The following is a 23675-nucleotide window of genomic DNA, read 5'->3' on the forward strand; positions in this document are numbered from 1 at the left end:
TTGAGTGGTTAATTGGAGATAAAGAGTCTCTCAGGGACTTTTCTACTTGAGCTGGCTTTGAACCACGATCCTCATATCTCACACTCTTGAGTAGCTAGGATTACAGGCATAAGCCACCAGTGCTTCGCTACATGGCATTTTATTATATACTGATGTGCTTCACTCTTATTCCTGTCATGTTATGATGTTAATTTTGTTCTCAAAGTTGCTATGCCACGTACTTGTTTTTGAAGATGGAGATTACACAAAGCAATGAAACAGAAAGAAGAAAAGCTGTTGTGTTGAAAATTAAGTGGAAAACTGGGTAAATTTCAAGAGCATAACTATTTAAAATATCTGCCAAAACATGTGGGTGAAGGTAATAATAAAGTTTGGCCAAGGCAGGTGAAACATACAAACTCTATGAATTCTTGTACTCCAGTTGTTTTGCAAGAATCTTAAGTGTGTGTTCAAATAGAAGGAAACTAAAATTAATTGGAAATATGGTTGTATCTGTCACAAGAAAGACTACTCAGAGTTTCAATTTCATGGTCAAAGGTTTTGGCCTTCCCTAGAAGATGACAATGTAAATTGTGTTTTAAGTTAATTAAAAGATTTGTTAAGTAAATAATTTTTTAGCAGCTTTCCATTTTAGCGACCTTCTCTGATTAATCTGACTAAATTAATTAATTGATTTATTAATATACTGGGACAAAGGCTCCCACTATTGCAGAAATCAGAAAAGGCTTCACAGAGAATGCCCTTAAGCTGACCTTTGAAGGTTAAGTAAATTTATCACAAGAAAAAACAAGCAGGAAATACATGTTATCAAAGGGAAACATAGCTCTAAGTTGCATTTCGGAGAATCACAAGGGCAGTACATACTTAATCTGGATATTTGCTATATCTGGTAATAAGGCGTTAGGTTGAAGGTCGTTTCTTCAGCTCTACTCCAGCCACCCTTCTGCCTTAAAAGACAGACAACCTAAGCCAATTCTCTCATTTCAACTACTTACACAGCTATCTATTACATTAGAGGCCATGAAGATGATACATTTATCTAGCTTGTTAGTGTTCACAATAGCATAGAAATCTAATTCATGTGATCTTCTTACATGCTATACACCCTATTTCTAGGACTGTAATTGATGGCATTTGGAGAAAAAAGAGATAAATAACCTTTAACTTCATGTTATTTTCATGGCTAGAGGTAAGAGGAGGAACAGAAATGACATGACAATCAGAAAATAGGAGAGAAACAGTATAATATTATGGACGTCAAAGAGAGTTTCAGAGGAGAATGAGCAATTAGTAGTCCCTAATATTTTAGTCAATAGTAGTACAACATCAAAAAATTTTAATATACTAACCAGTGGTTATTTCTGGTATATCTTGATAATATTTTATTTAGTTAGACATACAAAGTACGATTATTTCAATGTATGATCAACATAAGTATAGTCTTTTCATCCTAAGTTTTGAAATACTGCTATTTAAACGTTTAGCACACTGGCATCACTTCTTATGTTTAATAGTTATGTGTAAGAGGCGGACACCCTCGTGGATAGAACCACACAGAGAGCTATTAGGAGAATAAAAGAAGAAAGTACAGTTATCTACAACAGTAGCTGGTGGTAGAAAACATATATGAAGTGTTACTCCATATTTATTCCACCCTCTATGCCTATGATGGTTTGTGGTTATCTGGATTAAATGTGAGATTCATTCTACCTTCTAAAACATTGAGCGCCTCACCTCCTTAGTACCCTTCCAGAAAAGACAGTAAGGGAAATTTTACCACCAACTTTCTGTTAGACCGGACCCCATGCCCCCAACTCAGGCCTGGGCTACTGCTGTAACTCCCTCACATAGTACCTGCCATTTGCTCCTACTTATTCCAATTCATTTTCCAGAGAACCCAGACGCTAGTTTTGGTGATTTTTTAAAAAATTGTGGTAAAATACACACAAGATCAAATTTACTATTTTAACTATTTTTTAAGCACACAATTCGGTGATATCAGGTATTTTCACACTGTATTGAAACCTTAATTATCACCACTATCTATCTTCCCTATTTCATTATCCTCAACTGAAAATCTGTACCTGTTAAGCAGTAAGTCCTCATCCCTACCTCTGGTGACTTTTGTTCTCCTCTTGTTTCTAGGTTTGTCTGTCTTAAGTAGTTCATATACACAGGATCCTTCAATATCTTCTTTTCTCTTTGTTTAGCTAGAGTAGAATGTTGGGTAGCATGTCAGCCCTGTAATTTTCTCCGCTAATGGCTGCTATCTCTAACCCTTTTTTTCCCCATTTAGCATGCTTTCAGTTATTCTGTGTTGTCAGATGTATCAAGATTTCATTTTGCTTTGTAGCTGTGCATATTAATGCCTTTTGCTTTACCATTTATTTTGTGGCACACATCTAGGTTGTTTCTTACTTTTGGCTATTTAAATAGCGATATATGAATATTGATGTGTTGATACCCAAAACCTTTTAAATTCATTATCTCATGAAATCCTACCAATGTTTCTCCAAATAGATATGCCTGTTTTCTTCATTTTACAAATAGGAAGAAATGAGCACAAAGAGGTGAGGTGAAACAGCCAGGGAGGAGAATCACTAGGCTCCAAATTCAGCAATGTTACCATTTTATCTATATGAAAAGCACTGGGAGGCGCTCCTTAGCTGTGTGCCTGGAGATTTGAGAAAAGCTGATGGACATCTGGGAACTCAGCAGCCACCAGTGGCAAAGGTATAGACAGTGAAGTAGAAAAGAAATGATGACAGGGGAAAAAAAAGTTAAGAATTAAAGAGTAATATTTTTTCAAAATGAAGATGATTTTGGAGAGTGAACAAAAGATTGAAGATTACTAATAACACAGGTCGAAATTTTCTTAACAGAGACTCAGAAACACAACAAATCAAAGAAAGGTTGGACAAATGGGACTGAATGAAGCTGCAGAGCTTCTGCATGGCAAAGGACATAGCTAGCAAGATCATTAGAGAAAGTCCACCGATTGGGAGAAGATCTTCACTAGCCATACAACGGACAAGGGTCTCATATCTAAAATATACTTGGAACTCAAAAGAGTAAATACCCCAACAACAAATCCTCAAAGAAACAACTGCCTGATAAATAAGTGGGCTAAAAACTTAAAGAGGAAATAAAAACTTGAAGAGGAAATAAGAATGGCCAATAGACACATGAAGAAATGCTCAACCTCTCTAGCCATAAAAGAAATGCAAATCAAAACAACATTGAGATTCCACCTTACCCCAGTTAGAATGGCTATAATCAAGAAATCTAGTAACAACAGATGCTGGAGGGGATGTGGCCAAAAGGGAACCCTACTGCATTGTTGGTGGGAGTGTAAACTTGTTCAACCCCTTTGGAAAGCAGTATGGAGGTTCCTCAAAAGACTCCACATAGGCTCCCCCATGACCCAGCAATCCCACTTTTTGGCATTTACCCAAATGATTACAAACAAGACCACACTAAAGCTACCAGCACAACTATGCTTATCGCAGCATTATTTACCATAGCTAAGATATGGAACCAACCCAGATGCCCCTCAGTAGATGAATGGATCAAGAAAATGTGGTATAGAATTCTATGCCTGCATCAGAAAGAATGACATTGCCCCATTTGTTAGGAAATGGAAAGGCTTGGAAAAAATTATATGAAGTGAAGTAAGCCAGCCCCAAAGAAACATAGGTCCCATGGTTTCCCTTATTTGCAATAACTAGTACATGTGTAGGACAAGCAGAAAAGGCCAAAAGCTACTTATGACCATAAAAGATGATGTTAAGTGAAATGAACCCCAAGACAGGGACACAAATATCTTTTTTCATTCTTGCTATTGTTTCTAACGTATTTATAATGTACTATGTGATTTTTTTTTTTGTTTCTTTGTATGTTCCTCCCCCACAGTATAACCCCTGTTTTCACTGTATTTGAGGTTGGTGCCCTGCGTCTTGTATATATATACTTCTCTAATTCGGGGAGGGGAAGGGAAAAAACAAAATGCTTAAATAAGGATACAGGCTGACCCATTGTAACAATGAGATGTACAAAACACTATGGTGAAAATGAACGTTACAACTTTGGCAGGGCTGGGGGAGTAGCTGTGGAGGTGGGAAGGAAGGGATGGTAGGGGGAAAACAAAGGAGGAGGCAACAATGCTCAATAGGAAATGTACTCATTACCTTGCTCCTGTAACTGTAACCCCTCTGTACATCATTTTCACAAAAAAAGATTATTAATAGACTTATGTCCAGTTAAAACAGATTCCAAAGTTATCAATAAAGAGATTACAACATAAAAATGGGATCAAGTAGAGAGCCATGCAGATAAAGCAATGAAAGGATGATAAGCCAAAGAGGGAGGATGCCAGCCTTTCTGTGATGTCCCAGTAGAATTTGCCATGAACCTGGACAGAAGCTTGAATGGTGGCAGAAGTTCATGCATTAGGAAGAAAGCATTACTCTAAGTGACATGTTATGCTACCTTGCTTGCATCACTGTCTTTGAATCCTTTTTCGAGTATTTGGAGCAGTTGCTTTTTCTTCACTGTAACTTCTGGATCAAAAACATAAAAAAGGCATTCCAGCATCTTTTGATGGTTTCTTGAGAGCAATTGAAACAGAAAAAGGTTGAAAATTTCATAAAAACTTCAGATAACTACATAAATTGTCATGAATATTTTCTGCTAATTGAACAATCCAGTGTCCTTATTAATACTTCTATTCCCAACCCTACTTTTCCAAAAGAAATCCAATGTGGATAAATTAGGAGGTTGTCTCAGCTGTGCGAGGTGTAGGAACAGGGTATATTTTCAATTTAGCTAACTTTAAACAGGAAGACTTTTTGTAAAAAAAAAAAAAAAAAAGTAAATAATGTTTAATAATAAAATAAATAAAGTAAAATAAAATAAAAAATTGTTCACAGCAGAATTTAACTTCTTACTTTGAGTTATGTAAATCTGCACGGTCGATAAAACTTTGAAACTTCTCTTCAAATTTCAGTCTCAGAATACGGTTATTAACTTTAATCACCCGTTTTACTTTCACTCCTGTAATACCATATGCTTTGAAGTCCCATGTACAGAAACGAGACAAAATCAATTCATAGCAGGAATTAAACCTAAGTAGGAATGTAAAAAACCAAAAGAACAGATTTTCCTTAATATTTAAAAACACAAAGGTACATATGATAAATGTTATGGCTCATACTATGTGGGGTTTTTTTTTTGCTAAAGATACATCATATTTGAAACTATACATAACTCAAAAGAGATGCTGAATTTTAAGATATGGTACAGATAGCTCTCTTCTTTATTATATATATTTATTTATTTTTATTGTGAAGGTAATCTAGAGGGGTTACAGTTGCATAAGTCAGGTAATGAGTACATTTCTTTTTGTAGTCTCACCTCTTCCTTTTTTCCTCTCTAATTATTATATTTGTTATGTGTAAAAGCTATGTTGGCTGAGAAGATGCCCCTTCCTGAAACATATTTTTGGGGGAGTCAGTGAAACTATGTATTCTTGGCATGCATATATATATATATATATATATATATATATATATATATATACACACACACATATATATACATATATATATATTTTTTTTTGCCAGTCCTAGGGCTTCAACTTGGGGCCTGGGCACTGTCTCTGAGCTTCTTTTGCTCAAGGCTAACACTCTACCTCTTGAGCCACAGTGCCACTTCTGGATTTTTCTGTTTATATAGTACTGAGAAATTGAACCCAGGGCTTCATGCATGCTAGGTAAGAACTCTGCCACTAAGTCACATTCCTAGCCTTGACTTCCCTATTAATTGACAGTACCTTCATAGTTTTCTTTGCTGATTCTTCTCTTTTTTTTTTCTTTTTGTGTTGCTGGGGATTGAACCAAGGGCCTTGTCCATGCAGGCAAGTGATTTACCACTGTGCTATTCTCATAGCCCTGTGACAGACTTCAAAATGCTGGATTTTGGCTGGAAGTGTGGCTTAGTGGTAGAGTGCTTGCCTAGCATTCATGAAGCCCTGGGTTCCGAACATTCCTCAGTACCACATACACAGAAAAAGTGGGAAGTGGCTCAAGTGGTAGTGTTAGCCTTGAACAAGAAAAGCTGAGGGACAGTGTCCAGGCCCTGAGTTCAAGCCCCAGGACTGGCCACAAAAAACAAAAACAAAAACAACCCTACAAAATTTGTTTTTCCCCAGTGATCATTATTTCATTTTCTTGTATCCACAAACTTTTCCTGGGTTGCTTTCATTTTTTTCCCTTCCTGTCTTCTTTGTCCCTGTCTCTGTCTGTCTTTCTCTATCTCACACACACACACACACATTAATAAATCATTTTATTTCATTTATAGCCTTTCTCTCTACCCAATGTAGCAAAATATACCCAGACTTGACCTACCTCCTTGATATTTCTGTACAGTCTAACTTATTCAGCACACACTTGTTCCTCCTGAATGTTTTTCAACTCAGTGGCATAAACATCTACCTGGAAGCTCAGATTAAAACTACTGCAATGGACCTTCCTCTTTTCCTTATCAGAATCTAGGTCATCTGCATGACTGGCTGTAATCTGAAATGCATGCTAAATATTGTTTCAGCATAATCACTGCTACTATAGTCTAAATCACCACTACCTCTTATTGGACTACTTGTAAAGACTTCCTAAGTTAGGATACAGAAGTAAAAAAGCCAGTGTACCTGTTCCACTGAAGCCTACATTTCAAAATAGATAGAAGATAAACAAGTAAAGCCATAAATAAAATAATTTCTTAACGGATATAGGCCTTAAAGAAAGGGAAGCTTTGGGTAAGTAAAGAGCAGGGGCCTACTTAAGATAAAGCCTTTGGTAAGATCCTTCAGAACATGATCTGAGAACTGGATAAGACAGAGGGGCCAGCTATGTAAAGAGCTTAATAATGAAATAGATACAGAAGTGCTAGTTGACTCTCTGCTGCTCTCACCTGGCCATTCTCATAAAATTAGTATGTGTATTAAAACTACACAGAATCAAGATTAAGATAAAATTGATAATTAGATCATTTTGACAAGGGAGTAAGTGATCTTAGATGGGTTATTTTTGCCTTCCATGACTTAATCATATAGACAATTAGGATCTGAACTTGTGAGTTAAAATCACAAAGTTAAATTTCCCAGTGTCTATCCCTGAGCCTATTATCTGAGTTCCTGATTAAAGCATCTCACTTTATTTCCATCAAAGGCTTAATTAGTGCAGATAAGAGCTGACAGATCACTCATCCTACAGCTAAAAAATAAACTGCCTAAACCAAACTAATCCAGGAGGACACAGGCTGGTGAGAGAGACAAATATAAGTAGTGTCCCAATGCCTGCTAACCAGTTCAAAGGTAATGCTAAACAGCCACATCATTAACTGAAGAAACGCACTGCCCCTCCGGTAGATTGCTGGGCCTAAATCATTCAGATCTTTCTTAATCAGCAAGTCCTGGAATCAACAAAGATCTCTGTATTATATTTCCCTATACTCTGATATAAACCAGTGTGGAATTCTGTGAATGTCTCATTAAGGCTTGAAGGTTCCCAAAAGAATCGGTAGAAGTGATCAGCTGACACTAGCTTCTAGCCTATTCTCCCGGGAATGGAAGAACCAGGGGCATAGAGAGCTTTATGAAGTGAGATCCTTTTATGGTTTCCCTACAAAAGCTTTCATTTGTTTTTGTTTTTTAACAGAATTCTTTCTTGTGTAAGCTGTGGCATCAAGGATTATCAGAAAGACCATGTAGGGGTCTCTACTGATTGGTTAATATCTACAACATGAGGGTATTATGCTATGAGTAGTAAACTAGTCTAGACAAGAACTTAGCAAGACCATTTTGGTTATGGGTGGATAGCAGTGACATGGAAGAGAGCCTGCAGCTCTTGGCACCTTATCACTAGGGAAACTGAGGGAGAGAATGCAATTGAGACTGGCTTCACTGTCTGTGGATATCAAAATCAGAAACAACACAAACTAGTCAAAAATGATTTCACATTATCTTGTCCATTGCTATCAGTGACCTTTTGCAGGAGATTCTTTCCCTCACTTGAAAGATGAGGTTCAGATGGATTAAATGGTGTTCCAAGATCATGCAGAGTCTGAACCTCATCCTTCTGTGTTTAACTCCTTTATATATTGTAAATGCGCTTAGCTTGCCTTGCCACTTGGACATTCATATAGAAGTGTCCAACTGACAGGAATCCAAGGCTTTAGGTTTTAGCTCCATGTGATTGGCAAGGGAAGGCAATGAAAGCAGAAAATGCCTAAGTTCCAAAACCCAGAGAAATAGAATTATGAGGAAGGAATGGTTAACAATAGCAAATAATTGTCAGGAAAGCAAGGGCACCTCAAATTTGCGTGTCTTCACTCATTCAATGAGACGTGCATGTGTAAGTATACACACTGATGTACATCACTGACTAAGATAATCATATCGAAGCCATCCACTCTTTTTAATAAATGTAGAATACACATGTTTTTAGATGGTTGGAGCTCAATCTCATCTTTTAAATGCATTTTATAATCCTAGACAATAGTTCCATAAAAATTAACTGACTCACTTAAACCAGTATGTTCTCAGTGTAAACCAAAAAAGTGTCACTGCTATACTCTTAAAATAGCACAACACAAAATCTTTCACATAGCTGAATTAAAGAAATTGTTAAATGACTATAAAGTGATATAAAAATATGAACTAGGATTATATATTGCACTGTAAATTCAGCCCTGTGCTAGATGTTTTGACTTTTTTTGACACAAAAAAAATCATATTTTCCCACAAGCAACTTATAGAGTCACATAGATAGATTGGTGGTGCATTACAGTTATTTTACTGTAATGACACAGGATCTATAACTAGACTGAAAGCTTCTGAAACCCAAGTACAGGATCCTCTGTGTTTTAGGGTCCCCACTTGATGGATGTTGTCTGGTATCAACACGTAACAAAATTGTTAAGATTAAACTACAGGAGCAACAACAACCCACTCAGTCAGCAAGTCACAGTAAAATAAGTATTTTTAATTTAAAAATATGTAATTGTATTTTATTTAAAAATGATGCTAAGGAATAATGATAGGTAGTTAGAAATCATTGATGCCTTTTTTCCCCTAAAGTAATTTTAATAGAAATCCTTTTTATTAAAGTCAGAGCTCTACTCAAAAACTTTTTGAAAATCCTTGGCCTTAAATTTACTAAAAGAGAAATCAGTATTTAAATAAAACAACTGGAGATAAAGTACATAGCAATTAAAGTACTTCAGTTGTTATTTCTCAACATACATAAAAGATAAGATTCAAGGTGACCAAGCTGTACAATACCTAAAGTAAAAAAAAAATAGTCCTTGAAATTCTGCCAACATCTATTTTATTATCTCCCTAAAATTAATCAAGGTTATTCATATTAAAACCAAGTAAGCAATTGTCAATCCTACCTAACTAACTGTTTGCCTAACAAAATTTTAGAATTAGCTTTTTTAGTCATTTTGCTTTTACATTTTTTAAAAATAATGTTTCATCAAGGGCTTGCCTTGCATGATGCTAAAAAGAAACAGACTATATTATTATTATTATTCCTTTTTTTCCTCTCTTTTTTTCAGTCAGGGGACTTCAACTCAGGGCACAGCTCCACTTATGGTTTTTGCATGGTTAATTGGAGTTAAGATTTTATGGATTTTCCTGCCTGGACTGGCTTTGAACTGCAGTCCTTAGATCTTAGCCTCCTGAGTAGTTAGGATTACAGGTGTCAACCACCAATGCCCAGCTTATTATTATTTCTAAAAATCACATCTACTATTTAATTAATTCTGCTTAAGTTAGGTAAACACTTTTTTTTTTTTGGTAGATTGTGGGTGCTTTCCCTCAGCATTTCAGCTCAAGGCTAGCACTCTACCACTTGAGCTACAGTGCCACTTCGGTTTTCTGGTGGTTTACTGGACTAAGAGTCTCATAGACTTTGCTGTCCGGGCTGGCTTTGAACCACGATCCTCAGATCTCAGCCTCCTGAGTAGCCAGGTGTGAGCCACCGGCACCCGGCCACATTTAAATAAACAAACAAAAAATTGAAAACTTATTTGTGTGCCATACATGATTCAGTTTTTGACTTTAAAAATCAAGGCTTTGCCCAAAGAAACATAGGCCCCATGGTTTCCCTTATTTGCAATAACTAGTTATGTCTAGGACAAGCAGAAAAGGTCAAAAGGTATGTACAAATGACCATATGAACATAAGTGAAATGAACCCCAAGATAGGGACACAAGTGGTTTTATCTTTCTTGCTGTTGTTTTTAATGTATTTATAATGTAGTATGTGATTTTTTTTCTTGTTTCTTTTGTATGTTCTTCCCCCATGGTATAACCCCTGTTTTCACTGTATTTGATTCCAATGCCCTGCATCTTGTTTATACATTTTTCTAATTTGGGGAGGAGAAGGGAAATAACAAAATGCTGAAATAAGGATACAGGTTGACCCATTGTAACAATGAGATATACAAGACACTATGTTGAAAATGAGCTTTACAACTTGGGGGCGAGGAAGGGGGATGTTAGGAGAAAAACAAAGGAGGAGGTAACAATGCTCCATAGGAAATGTACTCATTACCTTACTCATGTAACTGTAACCACTCTGTACAGTATCTTTGTAATAAAAAATATATACTAATAAAAAATCAAGGCCACCTTTATGTGGGACCTGGCATGGGTACCTATTATATAAGTGTTTGTGGTTAAGAAAACATGGTAAATACTGGAGATATAGACACAGTGATATGAAAGAAAGTATTTAAAAGGTCCCTTTCTCTCTGGGAGAGCATGGTACATCTTTCTACTTAGGTGCCCTCAGACCCTGGGGAAGATTTTACTCACAAAGGAGTAAAAATCCACCCCTAATTAAAAGCAGGCACATAAAATAATTCTTAACAATGATATCCTTTTTTCCCCCCTAAATTGTTCATATAAACTTGACATTCTACTCCATAAAAATAGGAATGTGTTTTTATCACATAATTTACTTAAGTTCCAAGGCAATGTACACGAGTACATTCCAGCTTGATAAGCTTTCTGGATCATCTCCACATACCTAGGTAACCATATGGTTCTAGGGCAATCTTTGGTGTGAGCCATTGGTGCCTGATGAAAAAAATTATTTTTTAAAGCTATACTTATAAATCAAATAGATTTACCAATCATTAGCTCGAGTGCCTTCTTCAAAATGTATGTTTCCCACAGTCTCCAATTCAATTAACAAAAATGGGATCAGTAACCCATGACTTCTCTTCTTTTGTTTTACTTCATTACGATAAATTGTTTCAATTCTATGAAAGAAAAAAAATACAAGTATCAGTATAATCTAAAACTCATGCCACTGAAATTTATTATCTTTTTTTAACTTATGTTAAATATATTAGTTTTTTTTTTTCCATAAGTAAAGCAGGACTGGTATTGAGTTGAGCCAAATAAAAGATGCCCTATTACTGGTGATCTAAATCACCTTGAACTTTGTTAGCCTCATTCAGAATATGTGAAGGTGAGAAGACTATTCAAGTTTAACATGGCCACCATTTTTCCAGTTTTCTCAGTAAAACAGAAATATCCACATGTCTTAACAGTTGACCTTAGCTGGCAGTTATTGTTAATATTGTTATAGGCAAGTTTTAATACCTTAGTATATTTTTAAAAGATACTATAAACTGACCACATTATGATGTCACCTAGCTGGTGAGTTTGGACTCCAGTGGTGCTTTTAGTTTGAGGTCAGAAGAGCAACAATGTGACCCAAAGCCACTAGTAAGAACTGCAGATTTCTATGCCAGCTCTGAACAAGTGATACTTTTATGTCCTAGGAACTGGAACTAGAACTGGGGCTGGGAATGCATTTCCTGTTTTACTTCAAACAGTAATCCTTTCCAGTCCCCAAAAAGGCAACTCAACTCAACCGATGGTCTCAAATATTCTTATTCTCTCATGTTTCAAATCTGAATAACTAGACAATTCATTAAACATACTCATCTAGTTTTTTGTTCCAGAATGTTACCCTTTCATTCAAGGCATTTAATTTGGTCAATAACTTCTGACGTAGGCTTGTGTTTTCTGTGGCAGGCTCATTTTCCTTCAGTGCTTCAGGTTCAGCTGCTTTACTGTTAAAGGATTTATCACTAGAGCCTTTGCCAAACCCCCGGAGCTCAGCCAGTTCCCGTTCCAGCTGTTGAAAAGAATGTACCAGACCACAAAGTAAAAATGAAATATGGTAAAGGCAAAGTCTAAGTTCGAGTAGTAAATTTGGAGTGAGATCTACAAGTTAATTTAAATGAGTAAAGTAGAAATTGTAAGGTCTGCCTCAGGCCACGCAGGCCTAGTGCAGATACCTCCCTACCTCTTGGCTAAGTTTCTGCCCCAAGGTAACTGGCACACCTAGAAGCAGTCACCTCCCCCTTCTGCTAGGTCACTTCCTGGGCTGCCTCTGGGCACACCTCCCTCCGACCACAGAGAGGTCCCAGGCCCTGAGGTCACTTCCAGATCCAGTGTGGCCACACCTCTTCCAGGTCCCTGGCCTAGATAACTCCTGGCCCGGGAGTAGGTCGCCCCTTTGCAGGCAGCAGTTCAGTAAATAAACTTCTTGTGCTGCCTGCATACCACATGGTATTCTCCATCAGCCATCTAATTAAACGTACCTATTTAATATACCTTACAGAAATCTAGGTAATAAATAGCTAAGCTTCATATCACATCAAATGTCTGACTTCGACTTTGGTGCAAGTTCCTGCAGCTAATTTGATCTTGATCAAATAAAGACCTTTTATCTTATTTTAGTTATGCGAGCACAATTGAATTTATAAATGACATAAGAATAAAATGAAGGAAAATTTCTCAAGCATTTTTCAGGTTTTTTTTTTAACCTCTGTTTTCCCCATTGTTTTCTTTATCCTGTCTTTTTATTCGTTTTAATTATTAAAATGATGACCTACAATACTTAACAGATATGATGAATTGAAACCTTTTTATATAAGTACCTAAAGATAATTTAAAAGAAATAAATATTACAGAATACAAAGAGTCAAGTGCTGGTGGCTCATACCTGTAATCCCAGCTATTCAGGAGGTTAAGATCTGAGGATCACAGTTTCTAGCCAGCTGGGGCATAAAATTCCAGGAAACTCTTATTTTCAATTAATCACCAACAAGGCAGAAGTGGAGCCATGGTTCAAGTGATAGAGTGCTAACATTGAGCAAAAAAGCTGAGGGACATTGCCCAGGTCTTGAGTTCAAGCCCCAGGACCAGTACAAGGGTTCTTGAAACATGTCTCTCAATTGAATATAAATGAAGCAAAGAAATACAGTAAATGAAATGTTGTTCCATTTGCTTATATTCAAGCCAAAATAAAATTAAAATGCTAGCTTTGGTGTAAATAAATATTTAGGGCTAGGGGTGTAGCTAAAGTGGCAGCATGCTTACCTAGCAAGGTTCCTAGTATTTCAGGGGGACAAAAAGAGACCAAAAACCTGAATAATTTTGCCATTTTTAACTCACTTGTTTTCCAGTTTTTCAATGATTTTTCAACTATGGTCTTTTGAGGAAGAAGTTAATCATAGTAAAATAAACAAAAGCTTTTGTGTTTTTGATTTTTCATTTAGTTCCTTTTTCTCCAGTTGGCATTTATTTTTGACAAAATATAAACTGAGGATCCAACTCCTCTAGTTTGATTGTTTCTCTCTGCCTTTACCTTAATAACTCATTATTTCTTCATACTTAAAAATACAGTAAACGTTATGTATATATGAATATATATGGTTCTATTTTAAATGGAATAGTAAATATGCCTTAATTTTTCAATCTGTTTCTTCTCCTTCTCTCTCTTTCTTTTGGTCCCAGTCCTGGGATTTGAACTCAGTGTCTGGACATTGTCCCTGAGTTTGTTGCTCAATGCCAGACAGTAGTGTGCTACCACTTGAGCCATAGCTCCATTTCTGGCTTTTTGGTGATTAGCTGTAGATAAGAGTCTCATGGACTTTCCTGCCCAGGCTCTTTGGGCTTTGATCCTTAGATCTCAGCTTCCTGCATAGCTAGGATTACAGGTGTAAGCCATTGGTACCTGGTCAGACTCTTACTTTTAAAACAGGAAATCTAAAATAAAAAATTTAAATTAGCCCAACTTACTTTAAATAAAAAACACATATACTATAAAGTACAACTTGATTTAAAGTTCCTACTTTGTTTATACCTTAACAATATTACTGGAAAAGTGGTATTTTAGCACCTAACATAAGAAAGTAAATTTTGAGCATGATCTGCTGGTGTATAAGAAAAATGCAGCTGAAATGTATAATGGGTCTCTAATTCTTTTGAATTAAAGCTGCATCTTTTGAATTTAAAGTTGTCTCACACAGCTTTAAAAAGTTTCACAATTACATTATTGTGTATCTCTTTTAAATTGCAGGTTCTCAGGCACAGAAAGGAAGTAAGTTAACTACCTAAAAATCAAAAGCTTCTGGGGGCAAATTTGACTTGAAATTATCTATATGTAAAACATAATGTATTATAACATGCACAATATAAATATATGTGCTAATAAATACAACTATAAAAGATTTGCTATTGTTTGGTAGTTTTCTTAAGAGATAGCTATTGAAATTTTACTTGATTAAATCTTACCGTTTTTTTTGCAAAGCTGAATAACTTTATTCTTTCTTCTGGCAACTTCTGCAATTTGCATTTTCTATCATTCAGTTTTTCAAGGTCTTCAGTAAGGTGCCTCTGAACAGTTTTTATTCTCATATTGTAATACATTATTTTTTTCATTGCTGTAGTCTAAAAGAAGGAAAGAAAACAATACAAGATTACATAAATACAAATTACAAGTAATCATTAATAAAAGTATGACATAAGAATTTGCAAGTTTTATTAGATCAACAATAATGAAAGCTGGAGTGACAATAGTTCACTGCTGTACATTTCAATTTAATATGCAAAATACAAAATTCCAAAGAGTCTATTTATGGATAATATTTAATGTGGTACTATTCACATCATTTCCAAGGATGATGACACAAAGAGGTATTGCAGACACGAATTTAATAAAATACTATCATTCAACTAATGACATAAGATATATATAAAACTACATTATTCGTATTTTATTTACTCAGGAAGAAATAAAGAAATTAAAGAGAATTAAAAGCAAACATTAACTCATTTTTTTAGAGCCCAGCTAAGAATAGGATTTAATTTTTCCCTTCCAAATCTATAAAAGGAAGTTCTAGAAGAATTGGTTTAGACGGGGCATATATAAAATTGTCAATCTAATGTAATTATTTCTAATTTCTTAATAAGAATAACTAATGTTAACCATGAGATGTCAACTGAATACACCATATACAATAGCTAAATGGTATTTGTTTTTTAAAGCTATATTAAGGATCTCCTCTTTGGGTACCTCTCGTATAAAGTCTTTCTACTTTCATGCCCTTTTTTAACTTTCAGATAAACTCACTCTGGTTTTTTTTTTTTAAGGAGCTATATGAATAAAATGTTAACTAAGTATGCTATGAAATGTAACCCAACTTTATCTAGAAATGATAAAGGCATTTCTCTTTATCAAGAAATATATATCCCAAATACATTAGAAGATGTGTATTGTTTAAGACATGTATTTTTCTATGTTGCGGGCTCTTTTTACTTGATTTATTTAGTTTATGATGTACAACCTAAATCCTCAATTTGTTGTATGTTTTTACTAAGACAAAATTTGATCCCTTGGTTTCCTTGAAGACCAAAAAAAGAAATAAAAGTCATATAGAAGTATGCTCAATGACAGTTTCATAGTGTTTTTAAAATAGCATTTAACAATTTACATGGGCTTACATATGTATTAATTCCTTAGGTCCTACAATAATCTGTGGCAAACAAAAGATATTACTGTCATCACCATCATTTAAATAGTTCAGAAAACTTAAATTTGATGAGGTGAAAGGGCTTGTTTGCCCAAATAATAAATTCAGCTAGGGCTTAAATCCAGATCTCTTTTCTTTGAGTCCTCATGTTCAGTCTTCTCTTCATGATGGCTCTCTAGTGGGCTTGACTTTTGGTTTTGACTTTGTTTGCCACTTATAAGTTATACAAACTATTTCAAAGTCACGGGTAAAAATATGTAGAACCAATCATAGTATTGAAGCTCATCACACAGAACAGCTACAACTTGTTTCTGAGTGGTAGTGAGGAAACTAAGCATTTAGCTGGGCACAGTGGTTTACAGGTGTAATCCCAGCTACTCAAGAGGTAGACATCAGAAAGATAGTGATTCAATGCCATCCTGGGCAAAAAGTCAAAAAATTAAAATTAAAAAAGGCTATGCCCAGCGGTATATGCCTGACATTCCTGCTGTGCAGGAAATCTAAAGAGGAGGATGGTTTTCCAAGCCAGTTGGGGCAAAAGAAAAAAAAATGAGATTCTATTTGAAAAAATAAGAAAAACAAAATGAGATGGGAGATAGCTCAAGCGGTAGAATACCATTATAAGAAACTATAAAAAAAATCTTACATTGTTCTTCAAACTATAGCACTTCTGACATTTACAAGGTAGAATCAAACATGTGAGACTATCAGCAGAACCATCTCTTAGTTTTCCTCACAGCTTCCTCCGCAGTTTCTTCCTCCTCATCCCCACAACCTTTAGCACTCAAGTACATGCAGCCCACCCACACCATTTCCTGTGATTCATGAGCCCATGGTTCTAAGAGCCATCTTCCTGCTTGTACTTCTCCTATTTATATCCTCAACCCGAGAAACCCTCTGAAAACAGCAGATATCTATTCAACCACATAGTGCACATATCTCCTTGGATGTTCAAAGACTGTTTAAACTTTGCATGCCTAAAATTAAATTGAGTTTTCCTTTTAAGCTCACTTCTACCATATTCTTCCTCTTCTTGTCAAGTAACAGTTCATTCTTTTTATTGTTCAGATGAATAACTTAGATTATTCTCTACTTCTTTCCTCTGATCAGCAAATCCATCTGGGTTCCACCTTTTAACTACAACCAGAATCCAGAATCTGACTACTTTGTACTGTTTTCTCTATTAATATTGTATATCAAAATACCCATCTCTCTCAGCTAAATTTGCCATAACAATTTTCTAACCTGAAATTCTTAATAGATTATCCAAAAGGATCCCTTTTAAACGTAAGCAAGCTTGTTCATCCTAGGCCCAAAATCTTTCCGTGGTTTCTGTCTCCTCAAAGTAAAAGCTAAAGTATTTACAACCTGCTACTCTCACTAATACGGCCTTGTCTCTCTTCCTCAAGCACTGAGAGAGCCATAGTGCCCTCTGTTGTTCAAATGAGAGAGGCATGCTTCCCTTGCTGATGCTGAAAAGATCTTTTTTAGGTATGCACAAGGCTTGCTCCCTCACTCTCTTCAGGCTTCTGCTCAAATATTGCCTTATCAGAAAATCTTTTCCTGATCATTCTACAAAAAACATCCAGCAGCCTTTCTTCTGCTTCTTGCCAAGAATCCCTTTGTATTTACTCATTTTATTTTGCTCCTAGCATCTGTCATCACCTGACATGCTAGCTGTTGATTGTCTGTCTTCTCTCACTAGTTTGGTTTGGTCAGTCTGTTCTGAACTGTGCCTGGAATATAATAAGCATTAAATACTTGTTAGATAAATGAACACTATATCTATTTTGCTAGCAGGTTTCTCTTCCCTTTTGTAGAGTCTTTGCCTGATGTTAAACTACAGAGAAAACAGTGCAAGTTCCAAAAATATGGTTGATTCTGTGAAGTTTTGTTCCTGCTATTTTAACACTTTGGAGAAAACATTCATCCCAATGACCAAACATTATCTTTTTTCTTTCTTTCTTTCTTTCTTTTTTTTTTTTGCAGGGGTGGGGGGTCTGGTCGTGGGGCCTGAACTCTGGGCCTGGGTGCTGTCCCTCAGCTCTTCAGCTCAAGGCTAGCACTCTACCACTTGAGCCACAGCGCCACTTCCAGCTTTTTTTTTCTTTTTGCTTATGTGGTGCTGAGGAATAGAACCCAGGGCCTCAGGCATGCAAGGTAAGTGCTCTACCACTGAGCCACCTTCCCAGCAAATGACCAAACATTTTCTTTTTTTTTTAATTTAATTTAATTTTATTTGTGAACATACTGTACAGAGGGGTTACAATTGCATGGGCAGGATAATGCGTACATTTCTTACCAAGCACTGCAGTCTCCTCCTTTGTTTACCCTTCACATCACTTCCCAGCCTCCCCCCTCCCCCCCAATCCCCATCCTTTTCCTTCCCCCCTTCCCCCCCCCCCCCACCGCACCAACGTTTTAAAGCTCATTTTGGACATGACAACTTGTACCTCATTGTTGCAACAGGTCCACCTGTATCCTTAAACAACTGGTTTTTCCCCATCTCCTCCACAAGTTATACTGACATCAAATATAGTGAAAGCAGGGGTTATACTATGGGGAAGGGACATACAAAGCAACAAAGAGATAATCTTATAGATGCATTAGAAACACATGCATGAAAGAAAAAAAACATTAAAATACATATCTAAAGGTTCATTTTCCTGACATCACATTATCTGACCTTTTCTGTTTGACTCATACATATACTAGATATTGCAAATAAGGGAAACCATGGGGCCTATGTTTCTTTGGGCCTGGCTTACTTCACTTAATATAATTTTTTCCAAGTTTTTCCATTTCCTAACAAATGGGGCAATGTCATTCTTTCTGATGGAGGCATAGAATTCCATTGTGTATATATACCACATTTTCTTGATCCATTCATCTACTGAGGGGCATCTGGGTTGGTTCCATATCTTAGCTATGGTAAATAATGCTGCAACAAACATAGTTGTGCTGGTAGCTTTAGTGTGGTCTTGTTTGTAACCATTTGGGTAAATGCCCAAAAGTGGGATTGCTGTGACCAAACATTTTCTAATGGACACAAACACTAACACTTTGCTCAGTATTCCAAGACAGTAAATATTTTAGATTTGAGGATGAAGAAAACACTGTCAATCTCATAACAACAGTGAAGAGAATGGAGTTTGAGAATAAATCCCTGGGTAGCAAGAGAAAAGAAACAAACTAAATGGAGAAAAGACATTCCTTAGCAATACTGATATGAAGATGAGCCACAAGAAAAGGGTGAAGTGTCCCTATTCTTGGCATATTCTAGTCACTAAAAACTGAATTGGATGACTAACTGCATAAACAAATGGAGTATGGGGAATGGCACTGGACTGCAAGAAAGTTAGACATAGACTAGGGGATGATTATTAAAAAACATTAAGAGTTCCATTAAGAAATTACTGACTTTTTGGTAGCATCACTAAGTAGTCTCCTTATGGGGAAATACACTGTTAGCAGCAACTTGGGAACTAGTCCCTTCAGGATTCCAGAAGGCAGTGTATGAAGATATACTCACACCTCAAAGAATCTCAGAACATCTTTAAGGTCAGTATATTCTTTGGTATACTACCACCAACCACAGACATTTTATAATTGATATACCATGTCCCAGGTAAGAGGTGATTGATTACCTGCTACATTACTAATTTATTTAAGCTTATTTATTTTTGGCTATTATTGGGGATTGAACTCAAGGCCCAGTTTGAGTCCAGCCCTTTTTCTTTAGATATTTTTCAGATAAAGTTTCACATTTTTGCCTGGGGCTGGTCTTGGACCAGATCCTCCAAACTAAACCTACTGAGTAGCTGGAATTCAGGCATGCACCACCATAATCAAGTTATTAGATGGGATGAAGTCTTGCCTAGGCTGGCATTGAGCTACAATCCTTCTTATCACTGTCTCCTGAGTAGCTTGAATTAAAAGCTTTGGATGTTGGATAGCACTAGACCAACTAGTCAACACTGATCATTTTTAAAAACCTTTCTTCCTTTCTTTGTTCCTCCTTCCTTCTTCCTCTTTCCTTCCTTCTTCCTTTCCTTCCTTCTTTCTTTCCTTCCTTCCTTCCCTCCTTTCCTTTCTTTTCTTTCTTTTTTCTCTTTCTTTCTTTCTTTCTTTCTTTCTTTCTTTCTTCTTTCCTTCCTCCCTTTCTTCTTCCTTCCTCTCTCTTTTTCTTCTTTCTTTCATTTCTTTCTTTCTTTTCCTTTCTTTTCCTTCCTTCCTTCCTTCCTTCCTTTCCTTCCTTCCTCTCTTTCTTCCTCTCTTTCTTCCTCTCCTTCCTTCCTTCCTTCCATCTTTCCTTCCATCCTTCCTTCCTTTCTTTCTTCCTTTCTTTCTTTCCTTCTTTCTTTCTTTTTTCTTTCTTTCCTTCTTTCTTTCTTTCTTTCTTTCTTTCTTTCTTTCTTTCTTTCTTTCTCCTCTCTCTCTTTCTTTCTTTCTTGTCCTGGGGCTTAAACTTAAGGCCTGGATGCTATCCCTGAGATTCTTTTTCTTAAGGCTAGCATTCTACCACTTGAGCCATAGCACCACTTCTGGCTTTATCTCTGTAGTTTACTAGAGATGAGGGTCTAATGGACTTTCTTGCCTGGGCTGGCTTCCAAACATGATCCTCAGAACTCAGACTCCTGAGTAGGTAGGATTATAGGCATGAGCCACCAGTGCCTAGCTAACATCTCTTTCTTTTAGATATGTAGAGATTATAAAAAATATTTTAAGGTATTTGCCTCTGAGATTACTACCAAATTCTAGTATGAAGTTATCATTAGTTATGCTTCTATATGAAACTTCCTGCTCACTGAGCAAAAGTAGAACTGCAGACAAGAACTGACTAGATAATTCTGCCCGCTATATGTGGATATAGCCAGAATGATGCAGTTAACTAATACAAAGTTAAGTCACAGATATCTGATCAGAAATTTACTTACATCAGCCAATTCCTTGATTTGCTTTGCTGACACATCAAAGGTGTCAAGTCTTTGAAGACTCGGCAAGTGATACAATACATGTGTGGAATAATTACACAGCTGGCACACTGGATTGGTTTTATACTGAGGATCATTCAGACATAAATCCTTCAAGTAAGGAAGCCTGCTCAAGTTAGTAAGGTCCTGAAACAACAGCAATGATAATATTCAGTTACTTAACTGTGAATGTCTATTTCTAGAAGAGATATTTCAACACTTAAAATCACTCACAATCTACTATAATAAATGCATTCAATCACATACTTAAATGCGTGAAATAATTCAGTTGGCTAAAATATTTCTCTTTGTGAAAAACTTAAGTCTTGAAAAACTTAAGTCAGAAATGAGAACAACTTAATGCTGACTCTATACAACTATGCATTTTATAAATGTATTGGACCATGTATCTCTGATGGTGGAGCCATCACCTGAAGACATTTTTTTCATTAGAACATGCTAGACATGGTTGTGCATGATCAGATAGGCTTTAGGAGGGAAGGTGGGAGGACTAGCTTATGTAGTTTCATGAGACATTGTAAGAATTGTCCTTTACTGTGAACATGATGAGAAGCCAAGAGAGGGTTCTTAACAGAAGAATGATTTGATGTGGCATATTTTTAAAAGCTTACTCAGGCTGCTGGGTAAACAGATTGTAGTAGAGAAAAGGGAAAAAAAAAACAGGAAAAAATTGTTCCAAAGATCTCCTAACCCTTCCCTTCAATAACATAGATGAGAGGTGATGGTATCTGGAACCAGGTTGATAGTGATGCAGATGTAGTACGTCCTCAGCAGGAGGCAACAGAATTTGCTGATGGGTTGAGTATGAGGTATGAAAGTATAAGAGGAGTCAGACATGACAAGGACTTTGGCACAATTAACTGGGAAAATAGAAATGTCATATAGAGAGATGGGGAACAGAAGTCCTGATGGAGGGAAAAGTGATTGAGTAGGAAAGGAGAGATCAGAGCTCCACAGCGTTGTTCTGGGGAGTTGTCAGGGAAAGCAGTTGGAGGAGTAATGAATAAATAAAAGGTATTTAAAGCTATAAGACATGTTGAGATTTTTTTTTTTTAGAGAATGAACATAGTCAGAAATGAGAAATGAGAAATAGTTTTGGGACTGACCAGGAGCTGTTAGACGCTAAGAGACAATGGAATCCCAGAAAGTGAAGCAACAAGGCAAAAAGTTTGGAAGAAAACTAAGGGAAAACATGATCTCGAGAACCAAGTAAAAAGTTATTTGTTTACAACAGTGTCAGATCATTAAGGCAAATTTAGTAAGATTACTCTCAAGTTCCCTGAACCAAAAATAATGACATTATTCCTTAAAAGGGATTGTTTAGTCTATTTTCTGCAATAAGAAGGCTCATAATCCAGGTTATTAAAAGCAAATTATTCTACATAAACATACCTTAAAAGAACTTATCTGGTTACCAGAAAGGTTTAGTTTTTCTAGTTTCTCATTGGGATCAAGACATCGACCTTTAATTTAAAAACAAAATAAAAGAAAAATTGAAATTTGTATTCATCTTCTTTTAATCTCCTATCATATTAATAATGACCACTATTTCTTTCATATTAAGAAGATTAATGGAACACTGCATAATTAGTGATTAATCAACATTTTCACATCTTAATCATAGGTTTAGAAAGGAGTTGCAAAGATATCAATCAAAGAAGGTCTAAAAGAAAGAAACAGGTGTGTTCTTTTTTCATGCTGACAAAAAATCATTGACACATTACTTCAGATTTAAATGAACAGTACATACCAATGATGCTTATTAGATTTCCAGCAAGGTTGAGATCACTTAAATTCTTCAAAGAGTACAGGCCCTAAAATTTAGACAACATGAGATTTAGGAATAAAAACCATTAAAATCTAAATTTATAAGCTGTCTCTGATCAATCTGATTATTTTTCTTGGTGCTCTGGGAGCTGGCTCATGAGCAGAGATGAAAATGGGTAAAACGAAGCCATCTTGGCCTCTAGTAGAAAAGAATTCATTGGAAGAGAGAGGACAAGGGAGGACAGAAAGATAGGAGTGGGGTGGAAAAAGAACACATCTCACAGTGTGCTTATAATCTTAGGCAAGTTACACAACTTCTCTAAACATCTTTGAAAAAAATCCTTTAAGGACCCTGGCACCAGTGGCTCACGCCTATAATCCTAGCTACTCAGGAGGTTAAGAGCTGAGGATGCCAGTTCAAAGCCAGCCAGGGGAGACTTTGAGACTCTCATCTCCAATAAACCACCAGAAAACCAGAAGTGGCTCTGTGGCTCAAGTGGCAGAGTGCTCGCCTTGAGCTGAAGAGCTGAGGGACAGCGTCCAGGACCAAAGTTCAAACAAAAAATAAAATTCTTCAAGGAAGAAATAACAGCTTACCTTTCATGGTGTTGTGAAGAGTAGATGATGATGTATACAAAGTTATCTGTATGTTATAAAATGCTGCACACATATTAGTTCCCTTTATAATTACATTATTTGTAATTATTTTGGCCCTTAACATTAGATGATCTTAGAATTGTGGGTTAAACTCCACAGGAATAATTGGCTTTATATACAAATTATTGAAATGATCTTACCTCAATATTTTTTATTGTATTATGGTTCAGCCAAAGAATTTCCAATTTGATTAATCTCTCTAAGTTTTCTATTTTGGAGATTTTATTATAATATAAATATAGTTTTTCCAAATTTTTACATTCTTGAAGACCTTCAATTTTCTGTTACAAAGAAGATTGAATAGTGTTTGTCACTAGTCTTTATAATAAAGTTGGTTGCTAAGTACATTTAAACA

The 23675-nt window shown here is 36.1% G+C and overlaps 1 protein-coding gene across 1 annotated transcript in view; it reads right to left on the reverse strand.

Annotated features, from left to right (window-relative positions):
- Lrrc9 (leucine rich repeat containing 9) overlaps positions 1-23675 on the reverse strand; it is a 77711-nt gene that overhangs the window by 46465 nt on the left and 7571 nt on the right. Inside the window, exons 4-12 of the mRNA XM_070032442.1 lie at positions 23461-23601; positions 22647-22710; positions 22289-22359; positions 20840-21022; positions 14665-14820; positions 12021-12217; positions 11199-11330; positions 4947-5123; positions 4489-4606 (exon numbers count right to left, since the gene is read on the reverse strand). Of these exons, the coding sequence (XP_069888543.1) occupies positions 4489-4606; positions 4947-5123; positions 11199-11330; positions 12021-12217; positions 14665-14820; positions 20840-21022; positions 22289-22359; positions 22647-22710; positions 23461-23601 (1239 nt within the window). The remainder of the gene's footprint in view (positions 1-4488; positions 4607-4946; positions 5124-11198; positions 11331-12020; positions 12218-14664; positions 14821-20839; positions 21023-22288; positions 22360-22646; positions 22711-23460; positions 23602-23675) is intronic.

Source organism: Dipodomys merriami, unplaced genomic scaffold (genome assembly GCF_024711535.1).
Source record: "Dipodomys merriami isolate MVZ:Mamm:240054 unplaced genomic scaffold, mDipMer1.0.p SCAF_1, whole genome shotgun sequence".
NCBI lineage: Eukaryota > Metazoa > Chordata > Mammalia > Rodentia > Heteromyidae > Dipodomys > Dipodomys merriami.